We start from the raw sequence: 26,715 nt of genomic DNA, 5'->3' as shown, positions 1-26,715 counted from the left end.
GTCTTGTTAGGACCACTCTAGGCGGCTATTTTCCTCCAATCTTAATTTAGTTTCAGAGTTAATTTAGTTTCAGAGTTTTCGTCTTGAAATTTTTAGTTCCTGCATTGCAGTTTGTTTTTATGCTCTTTTTATATTTCTTTTTGCGTCTTAAAATTCACTTGCAACTAAATCATTAAATGTTACTTTTTGGGGGGCATTTCATTTTCTTGGAATTGAATTTGGTTTTCAGGGGTCATTGGATTTAAGTGTCATAAATAAATAGATAGATAGATAGATAGATAGATAGATAGATAGATAGATAGATAGATAGATAGATAGATAGATAGATAGATAGATAGATAGATAGATAGATAGATAGATAAATAAATAAATAAATAAATAAATAAATAAGATATCAGCACGGGGAGGGGGGTGATGATAACTTCCTCAATGGCTCAAGGGGGTGTTTCTTTCAAAAAGGTTAAGAACCACTGCTCTAGACCAGTAGTCTCCAACCTTGAGCCTCCAGATGTTCTTGAACTTCAACTCCCAGAAATCCTGGCCGGCAGAGGTGATGGTGACAGCTTCTGGGAGTTGTATTCCAAGAGCATCTGGAGACCCAAGTGCTTCTCAGACTTGCGTCACGAGATGTTCTTGGACTGCAACTCCCAGAAATCCTGGCCGGAACAGCAAGTGTGGAAGGCTTCTGGGAATTGCAATTCAGGAACATTTGGGGACCCCAGTTTGAGAACCACTACTCTAGATCAACCATTCTCACCCTTTTCTTTTCTTTTCTTTTCTTTTCTTTCTTCCTTTCTTTTTTCTTTTTTCTTTTCTTTTTTTTGCCACAGCCATAAACACAATATGAAAGAAATATAGTGGTGCCTCGCTAGACAGTTATCCCGCATGACAGTTTTTTTGCTAGACATTGACTTTTTGCGATTGCTATAGCAATTCGCAAAACAGTGATTCCTATGGGGGAATTCCGCTGGACAATGTTTGGTCCTTGCTTCGCAAACCGATTTTCGCTAGACGACGATTTTGACAGCTTCCTCCGCGCTCGCAAAACAGGTGTTTTCGGGATCTAAGCTTCACGAGACAACAATTTAAACAGCTGATTGGCAGTTCGCAAAGCAGCTTTCCTATGGCCGATCTTCGCTAGACAACGATGATTCTTCCCCATTGGAACGCATTAAACAGGTTTCAATGCATTCCAATGGGGAAATGCTTTTTGCTAGACAATGATTTCGCTAAACAGCAATTTCAGTGGAATGGATTATCATCGTCTAGCGAGGCACCACTATAAGCCAAATCACAATTACATAAGTTGCATGACAAACCTTATAAGGTGGTGTGTAAAGAACTGTTTCTCATCTGTGCCCCCTTTCAAATGTGACAGGGGCCCCCAGGGGGCCATATGGCCCCTGTTGAGAATGGCTGCTCTAGATGTTGTTGGGTTCTAGTTTCTCTCATGGCTGCCTGTCAGCCATTGTGGCTAGTTCTGACAGGATCTGGAGTCCAGCCATATCAGAAGGCTAGAGGTTTCCAAGCCATATTCTACATTGTTTTCTCTATTACTACAACAGGAAGTGTGAGGGAGAGATGAGAAGCCAGAGGAGGCTAGAAGTGAGCAATCAACAAGCAAGCAAGCAAGCAAGGAGAGGTGTAAGGGAGAAACGAGAAGATAGCAGAAGTTTCATGTATTGGGCAGGAGTGTTCTCCAGCAATCAAACCTCTGTTTTAATACTGAGCCTAATGAGAAAATATAATTACAATGGCTTGTTTGAAAATATCATCAGGGAACAAATTAGGTTGTAAGTACAAGGATCTACTGTAGGCTGCTAAGAATTATTTGCTAGCACCATGTTACATGGTGCAACCATTCTGCATCATATCCTGAGGAGGATCAATGCTGCTGGTTCATATATTCTGGGAGGAGAAAGCAGCTATAGACCTCAAAGCAGTGGTTCATAACCTTTTTCAAATCACAACTCCCTTTAATAATAGCCAAGTAAACTAAACCTCCCCAATTACATTAAAATATATCAAGTCACCCCTTCTCAGAAAGTAGAGGCTTCTTTCTCCCCCAAAGGGCCTGTTTTTCATACATACACATGTATGCTAACTTTAATACCGCACTCCGACAGGTCAAGGAAGAAATTATTTAACAAGATGACCTGCAGCCCCTCAGAAAACACTTTGGAACCCCCTTGGGGATCACGACTCCCAGGTTAGGAAACGCTGTCTTCAAAGATACAAACCCTAAGTAGACCATAAAGGGTACACAGTTAACAGGGGAGTAACTGTGAGTCATCCACTTCAAGCAGTACTGGTCCCATTGTAAAAAGTTTCATATATGGTCCTAGGAATATAGGATTCATCATGGCTTTTTTCCTAAAGAGGGGAATCGTCCTCAATAATTCCATTTCCTAATGTAAGGGCTACAGCTCCCTGTTCCCAAATATAGTGCTTCAGGCCTGTATCACAAGCTTGATTAGAGTCAAAACCAAGAATTCACAGTTTGACTTCTTATCTCATCTTTTCCCCTTTTCACACTGCAGGGTGAAAAGGGGGACCCAGGAGAACTGGTGAGTATAGACACAGTACCCTATCTATAAAGGTACAGTGATGGAAATGTGATGACTTTTTCACTTTTAAAATGCCTTCTATTTCCCTGCAGGATTGTCGCAGCTGCTGTGGGGAAGGAAGAAATGACAAACATCTCCCTGATTTCCCCAGCCTATCTGACTCCTCGGGACCTTTTACTTATCAAGAGGTATAGCCATAGACATTCAGGTTCCTTGTGGGCAGAGTTTGGACAAGTTACTGTACTTGTTTTAGATTATAGCTCCCATAATCTCCTGGCCAGGATGGCCATTGCTGAGGAGGCCCTGCAGTCCGAGCAGTTACTTTCCAAGCTTAGCATTTGGGTTAGCTGATCTGGCACTGGCTGGACTATAGTTTCTGGCTCCTGCTGTCATCAATGTGCTCCTTCTCCTTCCACCTTTAGTGTGTCAGCAGTCCTGAGAGACTGGGGAAAGTTCTGTGCAAAGCCTTTTGGTTCTTATACTGCAGTAAACTCCCCTCCTTACAAAGGCCAGAGGCAGCACTACAGATTTCGGTTTCCAGGGAATGAGAGACTTTGTGTGATGAAAAACTGACTCTACTTATACAAGCAAAGCAGAGCAGAATGAAATAAAGTAGCCAGGCAACACATGGGCTAAACCTGCCCCATATTCCAAGACAGAAATTTAGATAGTGTTTTTTCCTCAATCTACAATTAGAAACTCCCATTGATAGGTAGGTGTTTCAAAGTGACATCGAAATGGATCTTCCAGTAAATGTCTATTTTTAAAAACGTTTGCCATTTGGTCAAAAGCATCCACAGGTATCCTGGCCTGCTGCTGTGGTGATGGTGCTTCAAAGTGGTTTGTATCTTCTCTGCAAGACCAACCACTTTGCAGTTACAGTGTAATTTAAAAAAAAAAGGCAAGATGTGACAGTCACAACACCTGGATCTTGAATTGGCATATTTATATCCTTTCTCCTCCTCCAGAATGGCAAAGGAATCACAGAGATATATGGTGCAATTGTTGGTCATGTAAGTTTTTTCCTGCTTGTCATGGTTTTCTACTCTTTGTGATTTTATTTCTTTGTTTTTGTCACTTTAAAAATCATGCCCCACCTTTGGACATATTCAGGATGCCAGCACATCCAGGCCAGAGCTTGTTGGATGGAGCATGTCACCAATATTGACATTACTGGATAACACATAATTGTGGGGGTGATTATGTTTACCAACATAGTTACTTACTAATTAATAAAGTAGCAACTGATAATCTCACTACTTTTTACAAATGTTAAGTAAAACTATTACAGTACTTCCAAAATTTTACTTTGGAGGGATCATTCTGGAGTATCTGAGGGTGTTTTACTATAGTAGGATCGCTGTATCCACAGGAGATTGGTTCCTAGCCGCCCCATGGATGCCAAAAAAACTGTGGAAAATAGTGAACTCTATACAGTACATAGTATGGCCTCTAGTGGCCAATTCTGGTAATTACATCATGAAAATACATACTGTATTTCTGGTTTTTTATATTTAATATTTTTAATATTTTTAGACCTTGGATAAGTGAAACCGTGGCGATGGAACTGTGGATACAGAAGTCCTATTGTATTTTCCTATTGTATTTTCAAGTGGACTTGAAAAAAGAGTAATTAAAAGTTAACCCTCATTCCATTTGATCACTGTTGCACAAGCCAACATCATGGAGGATGCTTGTGTAAGGGTTCTGCTTGCACAAAGAGGCATTGGATACTTCCTTACACAAACTCTGCAAATGTCAAATTGTTTTCACAAGAGTCCATTGTAGAAGCAAAGCAACAGCATGGGAGACTGGCCCGTTACTTCAACAACAGGCAGCAAGAACAACTTGCTTTTAAAAAAAGGAATTCTATAAACTCTTATCCAAATAAAGGAGTGAATTATAGAAAAATGTCATTTTTGCTGATATTTTGGATTTGCTTTCTGGAAATCACAATCTTTATTTTCTCTTCCAGGGCCCTCCAGGCAATCCTGGCCTTCCTGGTCCTCCAGGTCCTCCTGGACCACCAGGTGTTCTTTATCTCAATGTGAGTAATGCTCCTCTGCATTCAGTCCTGACACCACCTGGCTAATTTTCATGAATGCAATACTGTATACAGTAATGAGAGCAGGAGTGCCAAGATCCTTTTTGGAAGACAAGGAAACCCAGCATCCAGCTCTTCCGCCATTTTTAGCCATTAGATGGCACTGTGTAGCTTTTCTGTCTTTTTTCTTATTATGGCACATTGAGAGTACAAAGACAAGGAAGGGTCATGGTGGAGGATGCTGCCCTGTGACAACCATACCGTTCAGTGAACAAGATACAGAAATGGTGGGATAAAAGACTCATCTGGAATTGCTCCTTTCTAAGGAGGCTGAATTTTTGTAATAGAGATGGGCATGAAATGAACCATGAACCAAAAATACCCCCCACAAACCAGGCCAGTTTGTGGTTTACTATATTTCGTGGGTGGTTTGGGAAAACTTTCTTTCATGAAACAAAATTAAACAGTGCACTTTTTCATCGTTGGCATTTTATTTTGCTTCATCCCTCCCCACCTACCTCCAGAAAGCCCCCCTTCATGGGAACCAGCACCTCCCTTACTCACTCTGGGCTGACACCTCCTCTCCCTCCTCCTCCCCCCACTGCCCAGCTGAGTAGGACAGTAGGCTGTCTGGGGCCTAAAATGGTTCCCAATGCACACTATTTCAAAGTACAGCAGGGCTTCCTCTGTGGTTGGTTGGGCTTTGGAATTCCTTGGAAGCCTTTCATATAAAGATCAGTAATGACACTTCCCTGGAAGTGGAAGGCAGTTTTATGAGCCATTGCTGAACTGGAATGTGCTATTGCAGGGAAATGCCGGGTGTGTTTAATGGCTTGCATACACAGAGCGAAAAGTACGTTGTTTAGCATGGTCCTTTTCATTATTTTTCCTGTTAACCAGATGGTGCAAGGCTGAATTCAACCAGCTATCTGCTGTTTCATCTGTCTTCTGTTTTTTGATTTCCCTAGGAGAGCTGTGTTATTGTGAATAAGGCTTTATTTTAGGGGGAAGAAGGTTAGCAATACATCACTTTCTGTGCAGAATTCCATTCTGCAACAGAGGCTCCCAACTTAAAAGCCATTAATTATTTCTTTATTAGCTTTAAAACTGGGATGAAAAAATCCAAAGACAAGGCTGCAGTGAGGGAGATATTTATAAAGATCTTTATATTTATATTTATAAAGATACCTGAGAAGCTATTTTCAAGGACATGGGTTTTTCACTATAGTGTGGATACCCATATCCATAATCTCCAGTTCTCTTTAGGGCATACCCTGCTTGTCTGTGCTCATTTGCTGCTGCGCTTTTGCCCCACCTGGATGTGCTTGAAGATCACATTTTGAGTTCAGCCAAGGCAAAATCAATATCTAGCAGGTGTGAATATAAAGAATATAGTGAATATATGCTTTATACTAGAGGAGAGGAACATTTGGTGGAATGATTGGGTGACTCCACCTCCATTAAGTCCTCTTCATTTGTGATGAGATCAAGTGGTGTAATGTCATCACCCCAGTGCTGGCTGCAGGAGAGTTAACAGCATAAGCAGATCCTCCTCACACTAGTATGTGTAAATTTGAAGAGACATTGGGCCTTATCAGTCACAAGCAGGATGGGGAACTTCTCCAGGCAGATTGGGTCTCTCCTCATCTTATCAGGAACCAGAGCTTTCCCTCCTTCAGTCTAGGACATGATCCAAAATGATCTGCCTACAATGTATAAAATCTTTAGAAAAGTAATATTTGGTTTTTAAGATTTCCATTCCCCATAGGTTAAAAAAAAACACCTGCAAATCATTCAGCTAACTCATCCTATTAAAAAAGTCAGAGCTGAAGTCAGAACACAGAAATTCTAATTTCATAACAAGTTGGGGTGAAAGATAGCACTGTGGTGGCGAATCTCTTGTTTAGTAGGGTTGTATATCTAACACTGAAAGTTTCTGAGAAGGGCAAGGGGGAACTCATCACCTTCCTGTTTAGCCTGTACCTTTCATTTCAACCTAAGCCCCAAAACTTTTGGGGACTGATTGTGCCTCTGATGCTTGGTGCCAACTTGATCTGTCTCCTTTCAGAGAGTGTATCCTGTCCCACCCAGGCCGCACTGCAAGCAGCCGGTAAGTTGACAGGCCAAAGTCAATACTTCTTCCTTGCCCTAAGAGAAACCCAGATATATGCTGGGGGGGGCAGAAAATATTGTTTAGGAAGGCAAGGGCTCTGCTGCTTTATAAGGCTCTAGGCGGAACAGAACAATTGAAAACAGCTGGTCAAGAGGCATTGATTTTGGCTGTGCACTTCCTTTTGAGAGACACAGGATCACTGTAAACTAAAGAGACTATCTGGCTTGCCCAGTGTTTTTGCCTTATTGCCTTGTCACCATTCACTATGTTGATTAAGTTTTAGTCCAAGAGCATCCGGAGACCCAAGGCTGGGAACAATTACTGTAGAGTGAACACCAAACCCCCACCATACCTTTGATGCCACCCCTGCTCCCCAACCTAGCCTCTCTGGTGCATCTCTAAATGGGTTTCCCACCCTGTATCCCATGGGTCTCTGGCTACTAAGCTTGGGAGTGTTGGTGCTGCTGAATCTGTCAGTATGTTTTAACCATTGATGCAAATAGCAGCTTATGGGGAGAAAAGGTTCAGGGTGTGAAAAGATATGGTTAGAAGAGTTGCCCCCCTTCTGGCCTATAATTCAGGTCACGATTCTTCCCCACCCACCCAACTGCACCATTTTTGTTAAGAGAAAGATTTTGGAGTTTTAGTTTCAGATTGCCCTCATTCCATCTAATTGAATTGTGGGGATACTTTTCACCTGGGAATCTGGTTGGCATGCATTGCTTTCTTATGACATTTTGAAAGACTACTTACAAGTAGTCTTTAGCTGTTCCTTGTGTGTCTTCCGAAGTCGATGATGCCCCAACCATTTTTCTTGGCCGTCTTGCTAATCTGCAGGAGGTCCCGTCCTGCATGCACCATTGATATATACAGCTTAGCTAATATGTTCATCTCTCTGCATTTGCTTCTTCCAGCTATCCCAGGATCGAGCTGAGGATTTAGGTATTTTTCTCTATATCTGAAAGAGATATGTAAACATATATTCTCAATGTGTGATTGCCTTGCACATCTCTCCTAGTCTTGCTTGACTATTCTGAAGTTAGTGATCTCTAAGGTCTGACCTTAGAGGAAGGACAGATCCTGAAGCTGAGGCTCCAATACTTTGGCCATCTCGTGAGAAGAGAGGACTCCCTGGAAAAGACCTTAATGTTGGGAAAGTGTGAAGGCAAGAGGAGAAGGGGACGACAGAGGAGGAGATGGTTGGACAGTGTCACCGAAGCAACCAACATGAATCTGACCCAACTCCAGGAGGCAGTGGAAGACAGGAGGGCCTGGCGTGCTCTGGTCCATGGGGTCACGAAGAGTCGGACACGACTAAACAAACGAACGAAGGTCTGACCTATCAAATGGTTTTCTTTGATATACAACCTGTTACTCCATCAGCTTTTAGTCTGAGGAAAGAAATGCCCAGGTTGTTCTTCTAACCTTGTTCTCATCACGGAATGGGCATAAGAGCAGTCCGGATTGGAAAAGCAGGAAGATCAGGATGAGGAGAGAGTAGTTATGCACTTCTTTAGGATATCTGAAAAGAAAGAAAAAGCCAAGGCGTTTCTGCCTCAAAATTCCTCTGTACTAGCTGGCAATTACATTAAGCCTAGGGAAGGTTTGGCCCATAAGCAGCTCCCTGTGGCCAGCCCCTAACTTGGAAAGCTGAGAGCCTATATTGGGTATGTACATACATATGCATCTCTCTATGTATGTATGTATGTATGTATGTATGTATGTATGTATGTATGTATGTATGTATGTATGTATGTATGTATGTGTGTGTGTGTGTGTGTGTGTGTGTGTGTGTGTGTGTGTGTGTGTATCCTATCTATCTATCTATCTATCTATCTATCTATCTATCTATCTATCTATCTATCTATCTATCTATCTATCTATCTATCTATCTATCTATCTATCTATCTATCTATCTATCTGAGTAAGACATCTCCAAATTCAGCTGAACAGCAAGGTATACTTTAAATAAACAAATAAATCACTTGCCTTGGTATAATACTGTTAACCCCAGAAATGTACTTTTCAAGTAGACTTTTAACCCTGGTGAGAACCTGCTTTGCTTTTTAAAGTGAAAAAAACACAACTGTAATGTGTGCAGTGTGCACACTTCTGCATGTCTCACAGCCTTCTTGCCAAGAGCGGCATCATGCCTGTTAGAAGATTTGAACCATGAATGTGCTGACATTGAATCAGTAAATAAGGAGGGGTGTATCCCCCCCAGCCACGGAGAAAGCAAGAATTTGTGGGAATTCCAAGGAAACAAGAAGTCAGCTCCAAGTTTGCTTGCAAGAAGAAATTTATTGAGTAACACAAGACACCCAATAACTGGAACAGATGACGGCATGGCTGACAAGTCAACATAAGAAGTCTGAACAACTAGTGGGCACATAAAGTAGCCTTTGTACTCCCCCCCCCCCGTTTATATCTGAAGACTGCAGTTGGGCAATATATAATTGCTACAGTTTGTTCTTAACTACCACTACAGACATGTGAAATACTACTACACCACCATGATAAATTAAGGTATACATGAAAAACAAGTTTGTTGTTAGTGTTCAGTAAACCTCATTTGCTGTCTCAGGCTCCTTTTCTTGCCAACCAGGGCACCTTGTCTGCCCTTTGATCCTGCTTCATATCCAAAGAGTACTGAAACAGCCTTTACGCAGCCAAGGAAAATAGAAGACCGTAGATGAAACTGGAAGAGGCCAGACCTGATACAAGGAGCCATTCTAATAAAGCCAACAATTCAAATTTCCAAATGTTTGATTCATATTTTATCAGGATGCTCTCTGAAGACAGAACAGTGGCAACTGTGTAAAAAAGTAAGGCGGGCTTCTTGTTCTTGTACAGCTATAGGACCTTTTTTTTAACGTTCTGCAGGGTTGAGAAGCCAGCCATCTGTGACAGGAAGGCATGTTCATTCTCTTTCTCCTTTGTCATGTAGATGCTGAGCTGCCTCCAAAGGAATCTTCCAGTGGAAACCAGTATGGCTTTAAGGTGCGTTCTCCTGTTCTTCTTTTTGATCTCTCCCTTATGAACTGTTCTCAAGCAAATCATTCAGTGGGTTGGTGCACCAAGGTTGGAAGTTTAGTTCCCCGCTGTGTTGCCCAAGACCAAGAGTCAGCCTGGGCAAGGCGTGTGATCCTGGAGCGCCACCAGAAGGAAGGATTGATAAGCTGTTTTGAGTACTTTCTACCTAGGAAACCATGGAACAGGTTGCCATAAGTCAGATCCACTTGGTGTCTCATGATTATTTTAAAAGAGCTGAATGAGTGCAGATTCTCTCAACCATTTTCCATACACACTGGGTTAAAGAACGAGGCTTCCTAATCAGATGATGATAAGGGAGATAAGCTCCCAGATAAGCTTGGCATTTTTGTTTATATTAAGCCCTGGTTTTAAACTAATAATTAAATATGACAGATGCCTAATCTAAGCTCAGGTTCCAGTGCTCTATCCATTACACTGGAATCACTTTATTCTTACTCCCTGTGATTAAACAGTAGGCTCTTTTAATCAAAGGAAGTCATATGTGCAGTATGCTCCTCAAGGAAAAATGCCATGTTCTAAACAGACGCAAATGAAATTCCTAATGGAGAACAGCCTGTTTTTATGAAATGCTTAAAACTGCATTTCCAAGTGTTCTGAACAGTCTCAGTGATCTTTAAATGAAGCTGCCAGTATGCGGGAAGAACGGGTTTTTTATTATGCATTTCCCACATTTTCAAGGCAGTATACAGAGTACTTCTTTTCCTCACTTTACCCTCACAACAGCCATGTGAGGCAAATCAAGATGACAGGCATACCCTTGCTCAGTTAAGGCATCACCCATGATCCCTGAAGTTCCAGTCCAGCACATCAACCAATACCCTGGCTGAGTGCCAACGCTATCACAGAAACCATGCCAGCATGATCATATATCATAGTTCCACCTGCTTAGCATAAGTACCTTCACACTTTATGGGATAGATGCAGGGAGCTAACAGTAGTAGCTTATGATGCATTCTCCCCTAGAATCATTTCTATTTTACCTTACCTTTACTTAGTAAAGGCACATCCTGGGTAAATCTTGGTCTGTCTTCTTCTGCATGGTCTTTAATGATAGTCAGATGCAGTGTGAAGGTGGAGGCAAGTCAATACAGTTTAATCGAACACCCTTTTGCTGTTTTTCATCAATTGATTGCATTGGTTTCCATGGACTGCCCATGCACTGCTCGTGTTCCACTGCCCGTTCTAGACAAGGTTTCTGGAACTTGTTTATTGGAAGTATAGGTGAAGGGAGTGTCTTGCTCTTCAGCTTCCTGGGGATGGGTGAGAAAAGGACTGTTTTCCAGATGGAATCTGTTTAAATTTGGAAGCCAGTGTTTCCAAGTGGGATGAAACATGGATACTGTATATTCTGTTAACACAACAATCAACTACTGAGCATTAAGGTAACTAGTGTAATATCTGGTAGCTACTATCTCAAGGATTATGGAAAATCCTTTCCCCCCAATTCAGGCTAGATAGGTTACACTTACAGATCAGGTTAGTCCTTAAAACTCAAACCATTACAAAACACGAGGCCCAAAGTGAATTGCATGACTAGATTGCTTCGGTGGTGCTCCTACTAAACACGCCTGTTCTTCCTTCACTTCACAGCGCTCCACCTGGTTCTTCAAATCCAAAGAGCTGATGTACAAGTCTGCCTCTTCCATTCCTGAAGGCAGCTTGGCCTATGTCAGCGAAGGGAGTGAATCTTTCTTCCGGACCCTTAAGGGATGGACTAAGCTTATGGTAGGATCTTGCAGGATGCTAATCCACCTAAGCATGGGGGATTCTTAGATGTTTAGCAACAGCAAATCTCCATGAAAGACTTTGTATATAACTCTTCCTAAGACGTGATATCTGTCTGACTAAAAAGTATCTGTTTGCCTAATACGTGAAATTCACAGGATGTTGCTCTAGATGAGCTTTTGGTCAGATCCAACTATCTTTTCCTGGGCTCTATATTTTAAATATGTTAGTGACCTGTTAGCACCACGTTCCGGGGACATGGTGGCACACAGGGACGTGGTGCTGCTGCAGGTTAAACCGCAGAAGCCTCTGTGCTGTAAGATCTGTAGATCTTCAGCTGTAAGATCGAATCCACGTGACGGAGTGAGCGCCCGTCGCTTTTCCCAGCTCCCGCCAACCTAGCGATTCAAAAGCATGCAAATGCAAGTAGATAAATAGGGACCACCTCGGTGGGAAAGTAACGGCGTTCTGTGTCTAAGTCGCACTGGCCATGTGACCATGGAAGATTGCCTTCGGACAAATGCTTCGGACAAACAGAGATGAGCACCACCCCTTAGAGTCAAACATGACTGGACAAAAATTGTCAAGGGGAACCTTTACCTTTACCTAGTGACCTGCAAAAGTGATGGGTTTTCACAATATAACTTGGCTGACTTCCTTTAGTTACCTGGCTATGGGGTCCCTTATAGCAAATTGATTTACCTTTCTGTCGTTTGAGATCAAATGTTACTTTTTGCACATTTTTCATTTTAGTTCAGCATTAATAAATATTTATTCTTTATTTCTTGGTCTAGTTGGAGGATTCAGAGACTTTACTGGCTGGTGATGACCCTCTGGTGTCTACAGAAATAAATCAGGTGAATTTTCCCAGCTTCTGCTGCTATCCGGTGCCTGCTTACCAAGTCTGTTTCCTTGGGTGTTACTTTATCTGGATTTTGCTCTGACACAACAATCAGAAGGCAGGGCTTAAATATTTTGAACAAGGGAGAATGAGAGAGAGGAATCCCCCCAACGGCCCTTGCCTGCTCACAGTGCTGGATATGGGATTCTGGGTGTTGAAGTCCAAGAAAAGGAGCTTTTCCCACTTCTTAAGTAGTTGGGATCTGCAGATGAAACTTATTGTAGGGATCTGCAGATGAAGCCTCCCTCCCCTCTTGACCAGCAAGGAGAAAGGAGACGAGCGCTCAGGTGTATGTTTCAGGGCGGGATCCGGATGAACTAAACAGCGTGCTCTCTAGCATGCTGTTCAGTGAGAGCTCTCTCAGACCGTCGCCTCGGGATCTTCCTTTGAACAAGTTAATCAAAAACTATTCTAAACAGAGGCGGTTAATATCCTGAATACACAGGCATGGTAAACAGAGGTAAACAGAGACAGATAAATCCTAAATACACAATCAGGGTAAACATTCCTGAATACAGAGCAGGGTAAACATAGACGGATAACACCTTTAAATACACATGAAGTTAATACAATTTACCGAGAGACAGGAAATTATCTTAGATACCAAAGCAGGTTAATGATCATCCTTACTGGAAACTGACCTGTGCCCAAAACAATGTCTGCTATATACATTGTAAAAGCATACAATTTCCCTACATTAACCCATTTAGGAGACACAATTGAACAACAAAGGTAACTGGTAGATGAGGCAATGTTAGGATAAAAATATGTAAGTCTCATGGATACAGAAAACTTAATAAATTAAAGAGATTTGTAGTGTGTTATTGGCAGGGTTGGGCAGAAACATAGGCTTTGAAGACAAGAGAGGAGGTCAGAGGGGACAGAGAGAATCTGATTTCCTGCTGTTGAATATAATCAGAAACATTTGAGGCTTAAAGGCTTCTATCATAAATATATACAGGCCTATCATTTGATGTACCTGGCCCTTTTCAGGAAGAACTTCATGGCATGGGGAAGACCAATTTGGCCTCATCTGTTTACCAAAGAAGAAGCAATTGCAGAGAACATGTCACTAGAAATCATGAGGGGTTACATTTGCTCTGGATATAGAGCTGAAGGAAAGTACTCTCTGGTTTCATCCGTTGGCCAAGGACTTAGAACTATTGCACTGAGACAGTGTATGCATTGTCACAGTCAATTGAATATTAGGATTGGGGGGCGGGAGAATCAAAATCACCTCCTGCCCTCTAGCAGTGGTTCCCAACTTCGGGTCCCCAAGTGTTCTTGGACTACAGCTCCCAGAAACACTGGCCAGCACAGCTAGTGGCGAATGCTTATGGGAGTTTTAGTTGAAGAACACCTGGGGAACCAAGGCTGGGAACCATTGATGTAGAGGTTGGTGGGGGACAATTGTACCATGTTTTAATATCCTAAATCCTTGGGGAACCCATCTCATTTTTCCCCCAAAAAATAAAAACAGTTTTGGGACACTAGAGACCAAAAGAGGAGAGTTCAGTTTATAAAAAACATGTTTTGTAACCAAAAATAAAATATCTTGAAGCAGGGAAGGTGTTTGCAGGAGCAGTTACAGTCCTCCAAACTCTATGGATGGGCAGGTGCAGACTCTGGGGATTTTTTTGCCTCTGCTTCTTCTTCAATGGCTACCCTTGCCTGGGTCAAACATGTGCCCTCTCCAAGTTCGGGATGAACCACTCCTGTCTATTGCAAGTTGCCTTGGGGGTCATTTGATCAAAATGTGGGATCTAAAACTGCTAAATGTATCATACTTAACCCTTAGGTCCAAAAGAAAGAAAGCCAAGCAGCAATTCAGAATGCGCCAGCCAGGATCTCCAAGAGGATTCCTTCGGTGAGTTCAATTAGAGAGGCACTGTAAGCCAGTCAAACGGAGAGCAAATCAGTTTGACTTTTTAAAGTATCCAACGTATTGTTTTCAGCAAAGAATTTGGTAAATGACAAAATTTGTATCCCAGTTTGCTGAGCTTTATCCAGAAAAACCACAACATTCAAATAGCACAGAAGGAAAGGAAGACACTTCAGAGAGGTACAGCTTACTGTGAATCAGTTCAGTAGTGGCTGGTGAATCCATTTTGGAAGTAGTATGGATCCATTTTAGGTTTTAGGTAGCACTTTACAGGAGCTATCCGTGGTTCTGAGCTCTACTCCCAGAGTAGCTTCAATATATTGGATAGCAGGAACGAATTCACAACAGTTCCAAAACTGGAGTCACCAGCAGCCATTACTATTGACCAACCACTTCCCTGCTCAAGGTGCGCTGGGGCCAATGAAGTCAAGGGAGCTTCTTCTGATGGTTTTCACTACCAGAGGCTCTCAACGTAACCTGTTCTATTCTATTGGTGGAACAAAATTTTCTCAGCTTTAGAGGAAAGACAGTGCAGATTCTTAAGAACAAGACTGCAGGTATTGCCAATTTAAACCAATCTGGGGTTGACTGGATAGCCACAGGATTTTCTGTAAATCTTGAGAAGTGTCATTTTTCTGAATGTGCAGAGAATTTGGCATAACTATAATTCTATAGTTCTATGATTTGCAGCCAAGAAATCTAAGACTGGTTTTATTTGATAAAGCTACAGTGAGAATCTGATGGTTTGGACAGCAGCTTTTCCTCTGATTGATCTACTCCATCTGTTAAACAGCTTTCATTTGGTGCAATGTAATAGAATTCTTCTATTATTTGTGTTTTAGCTCCGTCTAATAGCACTCAATATCCCTCTGACTGGTGATATGAATGGGATTGGTGGAGCCGACTTTCAGTGCTATCGGCAGTCCCAAGAGGCAAAGCTGCGTGGAACATTCCGGGCCTTCTTATCCTCATCCACTCAAAGCCTAGTCTCAATTGTGAAGAGAACTGACAGGAATCTGCCTGTTGTCAACCTTAAGGCCAGTGACACAACCCTGTTGGCTTCTTCATGATTAAAAATAGACATACATCCAGCATAAAGTACAGAAGTATATAACAGTTTGGCAACTGTGCAGCTATGCAGATCAAACAAGATGTTGCAGGGAATATGTATGTATGTATGTATGTATGTATGTATGTATGTATGTATGTATGTATGTATGTATGTATGTATGTATGTATGTATGTATGTATGTATGTATGTATGTATTTATTTATTTATTTATTTATTTATTTATTTATTTATTTATTATTTGATTTGATTTGATATGATTTGATATGATTTGATTTGATTTATATACTGCCCATCTGGCAGCCAAGGCCACTCTGGGCGGTTTACAACAAGTAAAATAAAAACAAAGAAACAAAATAGCAAATAACAACATCAATACATATGGTGGAAAATCAAAAGTCATAAAGAGCAGTGAGGATAAAATTACAATACAATAAATAAAATTAAAAGCATAGAAAAATATAAAAACATGGAGCATGCCAGTACGATGTTACATTATGGGACACTATTGTATGAAAGTGTAGTTTGTTCAGGGACTATTTCCACATAGTCAGGTACGAATTTACTATTGTAACTTGCAAGGTCCAAGAACTGCTGAACTTCCTTCTTATTCCAAGGAGGAGGCCACTGAGACACCTTGGTGACCTTTTCCTCCTGTGGTTCTATTATTCCTTGCTCCAATTTAAACCCTAGATATTCAGTTTGGGATTGGGCCATTTTATATTTTGCACAGTTAACTATGAGACTGGCCTTCTGCAATTTTGTAAATACTGTCTGCATGTGCTGAAGATGTTCAGACCAAGAGTTACTAAAGATCCCAATGTTGTCAATATTTCCCACAGTTAACCATGTTTTCCCTCTCACAGTGGGATTTTCTCAGATACCCCTGCCTCAGCAATCAGACATGCAAATTTAAGCCCGTGGCTTATTGTTTTTCAATGAATAGTCACAAAGCACACTAAATGCAAAACACATTAGGAGAATCACATGTAACATGTATGACAGGATGTGGTCTGACCATGACAATGGGGTCACAACCAGCCCCTCCCTTTCAGGATGCTTGTAATATAAGCCCTACCCCAAAAATAAGCCCCAGTTAAGTGAAAGCCTGCCCTCCACCATTGTGCAGCAAGCAGAAGAAGATGGCATTGCTGTATTTGAATAAACGTAGATTGTTGTACATGAAAAAAATCCTGAAAATAAGCCCTAATGTGTTTATTGGAGCAAAAATTAATATAAGACCCCGTCTTATTTTTGGGGAAACATGGCACTACTCCATTGGTGTGATGTGCTATTCTTGGTGGTGTACAGAGTAAAAGCCAAATGATAGCAATAGCAAACGGTCAGTAAATCAAAATAATAAAATAACCACAAAGTAAGAAAAGCAAAAGGAACCAAAAGCAAAAGGAACCAAAAGCAAAAGGAACCAAAGTAGAACTGTACTACATAATAAAATGGCAGGGCAACGGTAAATAGAAACCATATGATGTTGCTGTCAAATGATTCTCTAAAGAGTATCATCTTCAGCAACCTCTTAAAGGTAGGCAAGGACGGGGCCAGATATAGCTCGGCCAGGAGTCAGTTCCAAAGAATAGGTACCACAGACAAGAAAGCCCAGTTTCTAGTTGACATTTTCCTGGCCTCCTTCGGTGCAGCCACCCAGAGGAGTATTGCCTGGGTGGATCTGGGGTTGCAGGCAGATGATCTTGGGGAAAGGCACTCTGCCAAGTAACAGGGTCCCAAACTCTGAACGGCTTTGTAGATAAGCACCAACACCTTGAATTTGACCTGGGACACAACAGGTGGCCAGTCCAGATGAGCCAGGAATCAGGTGATTTGGTCAAATTTGTCCACGCCAACCACCACTCTGGCAGCTGCGTTTGAAACCTGATGCAGTCTCTGGGTCAACCTCAAGGGAAGACCCACGTAGAGAGTGTCATAGCAGTTGATCCTGGAGATCACTAGTGCATGCACCGAGGTCTTCAGGGATCTCTTATTAGGCAGGGGCAGAGCTAGGCAACTAGTGCTCTGATAAACATATCATATGTCTTTGTCTTCAGCCTGAAGTAGTCAGCTGACCAGTCCTAAACAACAAAACCCAGTATTTAATTTCTCTATATTACTTCTCATCCTACATGAAGTATGAAGCACTTAAGCATTAGTTCACATTCCATGTTTTGGTGTGGTAGGGTGGTGGACAATACATTGTCTAGATCAGTGGTTCCCAGCCCTGGGTCCCCTGGTGTTCTTGGACTACAACTCCCAGAAGCCCTCATCATTAGCTGTGTTGACCAAGATTTCTGGGAGTTATAGTCAAAGAACACCTACGGACCCAAGGTTGAAAACTGCTGGTCTAGATCAGTGGTTCTTAACCTTGGGTTAACTCAGGTGTTTTTGGACTGCAACTCCCAGAAGCCTTCACCACCAGCTGTGCTGGCTGGGGTTTCTGGGAGCTGCAGTTCAAAAACACCTGAGTAACCCAAGGTTAAGAATCACTGGTCTAGATGACTGGATGCTGTTCCTCAGGCTTAAGCAGTACATTTCTAGAGTTTGAGCGCTGTAAAACCATGCAGTGAGACTTGCATCCTCTGTTGACAATTTATTGGCTTGATAAGTATCATTTCTGTTGCAGGGCCAATTATTAGCAAAGAGCTGGAATTCCCTTTTCAGTAAAGACGACGCTTCTCATTTCAACTCCATTGGTATCCCCATCTACACCTTCAGTGGACGTAATGTCATGATGGATCCTACATGGTGAGTATGGGGTGGGGTGCAGCTAGGCACCCCAACATCTATTCTCCAGCTCCCTGTAAGGAAGGAAGGAAAAAAGCTATGCATTATTTATTAGAAATATTTTAATACTTGACGAGTTGTGTAAGTCCCTAGTTTAAATAACTTGTAGGAGAATGCACTTTAGGGTGAGTCATCTTGTCACTTTTCAGATTTGATGGTAGCGCAAAGAATGAACTCCCAGGAGGGTGGGGCTAATGGGGTGTGGCCAAAGAGGCTTATTTGCATATATAGTTCTCAATATAAATAGTTATGTACTGTAAATGTTGCTATGAGGGAATTTTATTGGTAGAAATTGTGCTTTAACAATAGATACTGTATTCTGTGTGCTGCAAAACCATGAGGCCTCTGTTGACAATTTTTTTAACTCCTTGTGCCACCTAATAGCCAAATAAAATAAAATACATTTTAAAAAAAAGAAATCAGGTTCAGAACAAAATTACACCCCACTTCCTCAGTGAGCACAAAGAGACTTCTCAAAAATATATATTTTTCCCAAAAACCATTTAAACCATTTGTGGGGGAGGTAACGCACTCCAAAGGTCCTGGGTGACTGCAAAAATGACCCTGGAGTTGGATATGCAGAAGGCACAAAATACATTTTGGGGGAACTGGAGCTTTGTTATTTTTATATTACATTCCTATTCCATCTTTCCTGCAGTGAGTTCAAGATGATGTACAGTATATGGGCTCCCCCAACCTATATCCTCACTATCATGTGTGGTAGGTCAAGCTGAGCAACAGTGACTCAAAGTCCCCAATAAGTTTCATGGCTTATGGAGGATGTGAACCACTCCCTCCCAAGTCCAGGAGACTGGAATTATGGTGTAATCCAAACTTTAATGACAATGCCAGACTTTTAAGTTCGATTTCAAAAAGAAAGAAAATATAGAGGAGGTAATACCATGAGATGTTTGCTGCCCTTCTAATGCTCCCATGCACAACTCATCTGTTTATTTGCCCTGTTAGGCAGCTATCTGCCAACTCAATCCTCTATCTGTATAGGCCTCTTGTACTGATTTGCTAGACGGATTATTGAGCATATGTACACAAGCTGGAACTATGTAGATATATATTAAATTCTGGAACCAAACTACTGTGTGACAGCAGACATGCATCAATCACAGTAAAAGAGAAGATGAGAGAATGGGTTGTGATTTGGAGGAAGGATTTGTAAACACAGAGGTGAGGAGCGTGGATCCTGTTGATGAGCTTTATTGCCCCTACAGCTGGCCTTTCTAGGTGCTTTCTCTCTCAACTGGGTTCCTGTGATCTTGTGTAGTTTCCACTTCTCTTTTATTTGGATCTGGACAAGGAGATGACTCGGGGACATCTAAATTTTTTAACACAAAGCCTTTATTCTCTGACAACTTGTTCACTTCAACAGTAACAACAGACTCCGTCCTCTTGCTTCAGGGGCCTCTTTCATTCTCATTGAACCCTAATAAATCCCCTTCTATCTGCATAAGGGTAGAACTCAAGTCTCTGTAACCCCACTTTAGTGGAACAAACACCCGATCCCTCAGGCATACTTGTAGCTGGCCTTCTTGGGGAGGGTGGAAAACCCAGCCCAACGATGGCTACCATACTTTCTTGCCCGGGTTTTGCCTCATCCTCGGTCTGAATGGGCTCGTCCCATGGAGTTTTCCAGGACGGTCTGGCCATGGTTTGTTCTCCCTTCTTTGTGCCTCACATTTCTGCCACTCTCTTCGCTTTCTCCTTTGTTCTCTTTCTGGCCCCAGGAAAGTGGCTTTCTATAGATCTTTGTCTTCCACTCCTTCTCAGCATACTCCCTTGGGATTTTAAACTCCGTCCACTCCCCTGTCCAGGGGCCTTCCTCCACTATTTCCACCCAATTTTTGTTTCTCTCCTCCTCCTCCTCCACCGAACACAGCTTCTTCCTCCTCAGTTTCTAACTGTCCCCTTTCTCCTTTCCTTTTCTCCTCTCTCCCTTTCCCGCTGAAATGATGCCCTCTGGTGGTTCCTTCTTTTCTTGTCCTGTCTGTCTCTGCTCTTCCAAACACAATCCCTTTAGGTTCTCCTCCAGGGTGGGCATCTGTCCTTCTATATCTTCAGCCGAGGAAGCAGATGGTCCACTCTGAGGAGTGCCCTTTAGGGTACCCTCATCCTCACAGTTCCAGTACTAATTTCTCTACTGTGAAAAGCAGCTAGGTAAATGTGCTATCAGGGCAGGGTGTATGTGCCGATTCAGGAAATCTCACCCTGTACAATCCCTTGTGTACACTTTGTGGGCCCTCTATTTTTCCTGTGCCACTAGGGCGTTTCCATATTTAAATATATAGCACTGCAACCATCTTGTCTAACTTCATTCTTGAAGACACGGATGCAGATCAAAGAGAAGGCAGGTGTTCCGATCACCTGAATACCTTCCTGTGCAGTGCTACCGACCTTGGCTTCCTGTCCCATCTAGCCTGATGAAGATTTCTGAGCAGCTGGAAACTCTGCACATTTCTGTGGCATTTCAGTGGGTCCTAACAGAAGGATCATCTAGCAACGGGATTTGTTTTCATTCTCAGACTTGCATGGTTACCTTTGTCTTTTATTACCACTTCTATGTTCAGGACTTCCAAGGCCATCTGGCATGGCGCCAAACAACGGGGAGGCCCATCCAGAAATCAAGATTGTCAAGACTGGCGAACGGCATCCAGCCAGTCAGAAGGCCTTGCCTCACCTCCAGCTTCTGGCAAGTTCCTCGCTGAGGACGTGCATAGCTGTGCAGATTCCCTAATTGTTCTCTGTGTGGAAAACACTGTCCAACATTTACCCATCTGATGAGAAGCATGGCACCAGGATGACAAGTAACCCCAGAAAGATCTTGCTGCCGCCGAGAAGAGCAAAAGAGGCTTGTGCAGTAAGACACTGAAGTGCTAAGCCCAGTGTACTTATCACTCCATTCGATCTTGGGAAAAGACGTTTCTGGAGACATGCACTCTCTGTGTAGAAATAGTACCTCATGCCAGCCAAGTGCAAAATGGTGTGGCTTATTTTTGTGCTTTCAGATCTCCTTCTGTAAAAACATACATGTATTTGCATGTGAACACTCACATATATCCTGTTCTTGGCATAGCAAAAATGTAGCACAAGAGTGTATTTATACAGTATTAAGTGGACTTTTTCTTCTGTTGAATTTCTGCAGGGAGAACCTAAATTTAGCAAAGAAAAGGCAGAGTCTAGGTTGCTGGCAGAGTTAGACTTAAATAAATTATAGAGCTGTTATCAGGAAGGAAATATATCTGGGACAAAAAGCACCAAACTGTTGTGCTACTGGTATGACCTACATTTAAAGGATCCCTGGCAGATGCATTATTCTCATGGGAAGGGCCAAGAATGGCAGGCCTACAACTGCCTCCCTAGGCAGGTTGTTCCATTTCTACACTGTACTTGCATGAACTACACTGTTATACATTGTTCATGAACTGTTTATCCCAAAGGCATTCTTGTATGGCCCATGGTAGTTGCAGATATTAGCCCACAGAGGACCTTGGCAGTTATTTGTTCAAAACATCCTCCCTGAATTGCTTATCACACAGGTTATCTCCTCCATTGTTTGGAATTTTCCTGAATGAATAAACAAATTACTGTCAGAACTAAATGTTAACTAAATGTTAACTATTCCACCTGTATATTATCATGCAGGCACAGAACTACATGAGAAAAGAGTCAAGGGTGGGGAGGGAGTTGAAATTGTGGGGATGATCAGGAACACCCTCCTCCCAGCCACTGGTTATCACCTGTAATTCAACCTTCCCTCCCAACAGCATATCCACCTAGTTAATGGCCCGACACATGAGAAGGGCCATACCTTGGACCTGGTTTTCTCAACAGGACTGAAAGATGGTGGTTTGGATGTGGAAGAGCTGGTTGTGACCCTATTGTCATGGTCCGAAAAGTTCCTGGTCAAGTTTAGTCTATTAGCTTCTTGTCCCCTCTGCAAGGGTGGGGGGATCTATTAAGATGGTCCGCCCTTGGAGATTAATGGATCCAGATGGTTTCCTGAATGCTCTGCGGGATTATCCGTCTGATATGGTCAGTGCTCATGTCGAAGCTCAGGTCACCCTATGGAATAGGGAGATGACCCAGGCAGTTGACATGATTGCACCTACGTGCCCTCTCCCTGCATGCAGAGCCAAGACAGCTCCTTGGTATACTTCTGAACTGCGGACAATATAGCAAAAGGGGAGATGGCTGGAGCGCAGGTGGAGGAAATCCCGCTGGGAGTCCAATTGGACAGAGCCCATTATTGGGTCTATTTTGTGGCAATACGGCTGGCGAAACAGCAATATTTCTCCAGTTGTATTGCTTCCTCAGAATGTCGTCCAGCAGAGCTGTTTCAGGTGGTCCGGGATCTTCTTCAACCGGGAAATCCGGTGGAGGTCCCGGACTGCTCATCAGCTCGCTGTGATGAGTTTGCCATTCATATTGAGGGGGAAATCACTCAGATTCACAGTGGGTTGGACTCCACCGTTACTGCAGAATCAGAGGATGTGTCCAGTTTGCCGTGCTTAGGTCAAGTATTAATGGATGAGTTTCAGTTGTTGAAACCTGAGGATGTGGACAGGGTGCCTGGATCTGTCCATTCTACCACCACTCCGCTCGACCCTTGCCCATCTTGGCTAATTGGAAGATCTGCCGGGGGGGGTCGCACCTGGGTCCAGGAGGCCGTGAACGCCTCTTTGAGAGAGGAAGTGGTCCCTACCACCTTGAAAGAGGCGGTAATTCGACCACTCCTTAAAAAGCCTAAACTGGACCCAAGGTTGGTGGTTAACTACCAACCAGTGGCGAACCTCCCTTATTTGGGCAAGGTGTTGGAGTGGATTGTGGCCGAGCAACTCCAGGTGCTGCTGGATGAAACAGATTTTCTGGATCCATTTCAATCTGGTTTCAGGCTGGGTTTTGGTATGAAGACTGTCTTGGTCGGCCTGTACGAAGACCTTTGCCGGGAGAGAGACAGGGGGAGTATGACCCTATTGATACTCCTGGACCTCTCAGCAGCTTTCGACACCATCACACCATCAACCATGGTGTCCTTCTGGATAGGCTGGCTGAGTTGGGAGTTGGGGGCACTGCTTTATGGTGGTTCCGCTCCTTCCTGGCTGACTGTGTCCAGAGGGTGGTGCTGGGGGACAGTTGCTCTGTCCCATAGTGTTTATGTCATGGAGTTCCTCAGGGCTTGATACTGTCCCCCATGCTGTTTAACATCTACATGGAACCGCTGGGAGAGTTCATTAGGTTTGGGCTGAGGAGTCAGCAATATGCTGATAACATTCAGCTCTACCTCTCGTTTTCCACCAATCCAGGTGAGGCGGTTTCTGTGCTGAACTCATGTCTGGACCTGATAATGGACTGGATAAGGGTTAATAAATTGAAACTCATTCCAGACAAGATGGAAGTCCTGTTAGTGGCTGCTTCGTCGGACAGGCTGGAAGGCCATTTCCGTGCCCTAAATGGGGTTACACTCCCCCAAGGGACAGGGTTCACAGCCCAGGGATGCTCCTAGACCCCAGTCTAACTCTGGATTCGGTGACCCAGGGACGCCTTCCTTCAGCTGCAGATATTATACCAGCTACGGCCCTACTTGAACGAGCTGAGTCTCATGACAGTTACACACACACTGGTAACATCTTGTATAGATTACTTCAATGCGCTCTACGTGGGGCTGCCTTTGAACACGGTCCGGCGACTGCAACTGGTCCAGAATCAAGCTGTGCGGCTGGTGAGGGTGGGGCTGCTAGGGGACACATCAAGCCAATTCTGTTTAAATTACATTGGCTACCACTTGCTGCCTGGGCAAAATTTGAAGTGCTTGTTTTGACACATAAAATTCTAAACGGCTTGGGCCCTGGATACCTGAAGGATTGCCTCCTTCCATATGAACCTATCCGGCAGTTAAGATCTAGCCAGGGGGCACTTTTGAAAGAGCCAGCCCTCAAAGATGTAAGTGGGATGGCTTGTAGACAAAGGGCCTTCTCGGCAGCTGCCCCCAGACTACGGAATGCCCTCCCGACTGAGATTCGTCTGGCGCCAACGCTGATGACATTTCGGCACCAGGTCAAAACCTTCCTCTTCCAGAAGGCTTTTAATTGAAATGATATCAACTGAGGGTCCTGATGGCAATTTTTAGAGTCTATATTTAAATTGTTTTATCTTTTTTACTGTATTTTAATTGTTGTAAGCCACCCAGAGACTTTTGGGTAAACAAACAAACAAATAGTTAAGCAAACCAGGGCTTTGCTTTTTCCATTAGTTATTGGGCCTAAACAGTGTAAGAATATTGGCTGCTCAACCCTAATGTCTTGAGGTGTACTTTGTTACAATTTCATGCTTCCTGCTCCTTGGTCTCTCCTCCTGCTTCAGTGCCAACTGCCCTCCCCTCCATTTGCAGTCCAGGCTGCCTGAAGGGATTTCCAGAGCTTCAGCTTTGTGGATTTCCTCTATGCTAAATTCTGTTTGCATTGTTTGTTTGGCAGCACACCTGTCTCGGACAAGGAAGGGTTTGGCTGCATGGAGCACAGAACAAGAATCAGAATGTGTTTTCTGATTTGTTGTGGTTTATCTAAACATCTTCGAGAGAAGGGAAGGCCATGGGTGGGAGAGATGAGTACAAAAGCTCCCCTGAACCCCACAGGCACGAGATCTGATTTGCATAGTCATTTGCAGACCAAGAGTCCTCCTGGGTGCCTCTCAGAAGTGTGCTCCCCGTGCCTTCAGTTTCAACATACACACACCCAGGACCTGACATTGGAGGAATGGATTGAACAGTGTAGGCTTTAACCAACACTCAGCAAAATGACTTCAGTACTGAGCATCATCTGAAAGCTTTCCTCAAGGGGAAGAGAGAGGAGAGGAAATATGTGGTTGGGCAGCACTGTCTAAAGGCACACCCAGCATTTTGGGAAAGCGACATCTACTGGTACACAGACATAAATACACACACACAGTTCTTCCAGTTAGGAATGCTGGTTGCTTGTGTGCAGTTAAATATCCAAAGGTTTGTGGAGTGCCTGAGACAGCAACACCCAACAGCACATCTTCCAGCTCATCCGCCTCCTCAAGAAAAAACAGGCAGGAGAGAGTTCATTGCTTCTTTTTTCCCAGGAGCAACACTATGCCTGCTCTAGCAAGTGGTGCCTCGCATTATGATGTTAATTTGTTCCAGCGAAATTGCTGTAGAATGAAAACGTCGTAATGCGAAAATAAAAAACCCATTGAAACACATTAAAACCCGTTTAATGCGTTCCAGTGGGCTAAAAACTCACCGTCCAGCGAAGATCCTTCATACAGCGGCCATTTTCGGTGGCTGTCTTGCGAGGAATCCGTCCCAGAAAACAGCGGGGAGCCATTTTATTTACCCGGTGGCCATTTTGAAACCGCCGATCAGCTCTAGGAAAATAGTTGTTTTGTGAAGAATTGGTTCCTGAAGCAGGGAACCGATCCTCACAAAGCAAAAAAAAAGCCTACTCAGACCATCGTTTTGCAATCACAAAAGCATCATCGTAATGCAATTTCGTCGTAGTGTAGGGCAATCATAAAGTGGGGCATGACTGTACTGTGTTTCTCTGAAAATAAGATAGGGTCTTATATTAATATTTGCTCCAAAAAAACGCATTAGGGCTTATTTTCAGGGGATGTTTTATTTTTTTCATGTACAACAATCCACATTTATTCAAGTACAGTCACATCATCTTCTGGTTGCTGCACAATGGTGGAGGGTGGGGTTTCACTTACAGTAACGAGGGCTTATTTTGGGGGTAGGGCTTATATTATGAGCATCCTGAAAAATCATACTAGGGCTTATTTTCAGGTTAGATCTTATTTTCGGGGAAACAGTATACAGTAACTAGGGCTTATTTTGGGGGTAGGGCTTATATTATGAGCATCCTGAAAAATCATACTAGGGCTGATTTTCAGGTTAGATCTTATTTTCGGGGAAACGGTATACAGTATTTGAAGACAACTCATTAGGCTACAGACTGCTCACTTTCCACAATTGCTTGTCATGAATAGCTTCCTTGCTTGACAATGATGCCTTTCTCCAAATGCTTCTACTGCTTCCCTGTAGAAAATATGGTGCCCACCCAGATGGAGCTGCTTCAAAAAAGCCTTCACCAGTCAACACAGGGAAACCAGCCAAAAGGAAGCATTCCACCACCTTATTTAAAAAATTCAGTGAGACGTTTGGTGTCTCTGCGTTAAATAGCCAAGAATTAGATTCCAAGTACTTACAATGGCATTCCTGATGGCACCAAGTTTTATCAGTGTTCTGTCTGTCCCTGTAAATATTTTCTGTATGTTTTTGTTCTATCTACTGTACTCCTTTTACATTTGGTTAATAATGTTTTTCTACTTTGAAGATATGCTTAAATTCCTTTGACCTTTAAATCTGTGTATTCAATTCTTTACATTCAAGAACAGTATTCAGATGTCACACCCAACCATGGCTGATTTGCAGAAGAATGTGGGGGGAGGGAAGGGAAACAAGGGTGCTGAAATCTTGCTGCAGCACCTTTTTTTTTTTTTTTTTTAAAGGTCATTCTGGGTGGTTCACAACA

At 43.0% G+C, this 26,715-nt stretch overlaps 1 protein-coding gene across 4 annotated transcripts in view; it reads left to right on the top strand.

Annotated features, from left to right (window-relative positions):
- LOC110085567 (uncharacterized) overlaps positions 1-21,769 on the top strand; it is a 41,068-nt gene extending 19,299 nt beyond the window's left edge. For all 4 annotated transcript variants that reach the window (XM_073004251.2, XM_073004250.2, XM_020805864.3 and 1 more), the window contains 13 exons: positions 2,541-2,567; positions 2,660-2,755; positions 3,536-3,580; positions 4,543-4,614; positions 6,680-6,721; positions 7,639-7,666; positions 9,672-9,724; positions 11,369-11,503; positions 12,298-12,360; positions 14,203-14,271; positions 15,129-15,323; positions 17,988-18,109; positions 20,728-21,769. In XM_073004251.2, the coding sequence (XP_072860352.2) occupies positions 2,541-2,567; positions 2,660-2,755; positions 3,536-3,580; positions 4,543-4,614; positions 6,680-6,721; positions 7,639-7,666; positions 9,672-9,724; positions 11,369-11,503; positions 12,298-12,360; positions 14,203-14,271; positions 15,129-15,323; positions 17,988-18,109; positions 20,728-20,938 (1,158 nt within the window). In that variant the 3' untranslated portion in view covers positions 20,939-21,769. The remainder of the gene's footprint in view (positions 1-2,540; positions 2,568-2,659; positions 2,756-3,535; positions 3,581-4,542; positions 4,615-6,679; positions 6,722-7,638; positions 7,667-9,671; positions 9,725-11,368; positions 11,504-12,297; positions 12,361-14,202; positions 14,272-15,128; positions 15,324-17,987; positions 18,110-20,727) is intronic.
- Positions 21,770-26,715: the final 4,946 nt, after the last annotated feature.

Source organism: Pogona vitticeps, chromosome 6, assembly GCF_051106095.1.
Source record: "Pogona vitticeps strain Pit_001003342236 chromosome 6, PviZW2.1, whole genome shotgun sequence".
Classification (NCBI taxonomy): domain Eukaryota; kingdom Metazoa; phylum Chordata; class Lepidosauria; order Squamata; family Agamidae; genus Pogona; species Pogona vitticeps.
The sequence above is the reverse complement of the archived record's forward strand: the minus strand, read 5'-3'. Positions and strand labels throughout refer to the sequence as shown.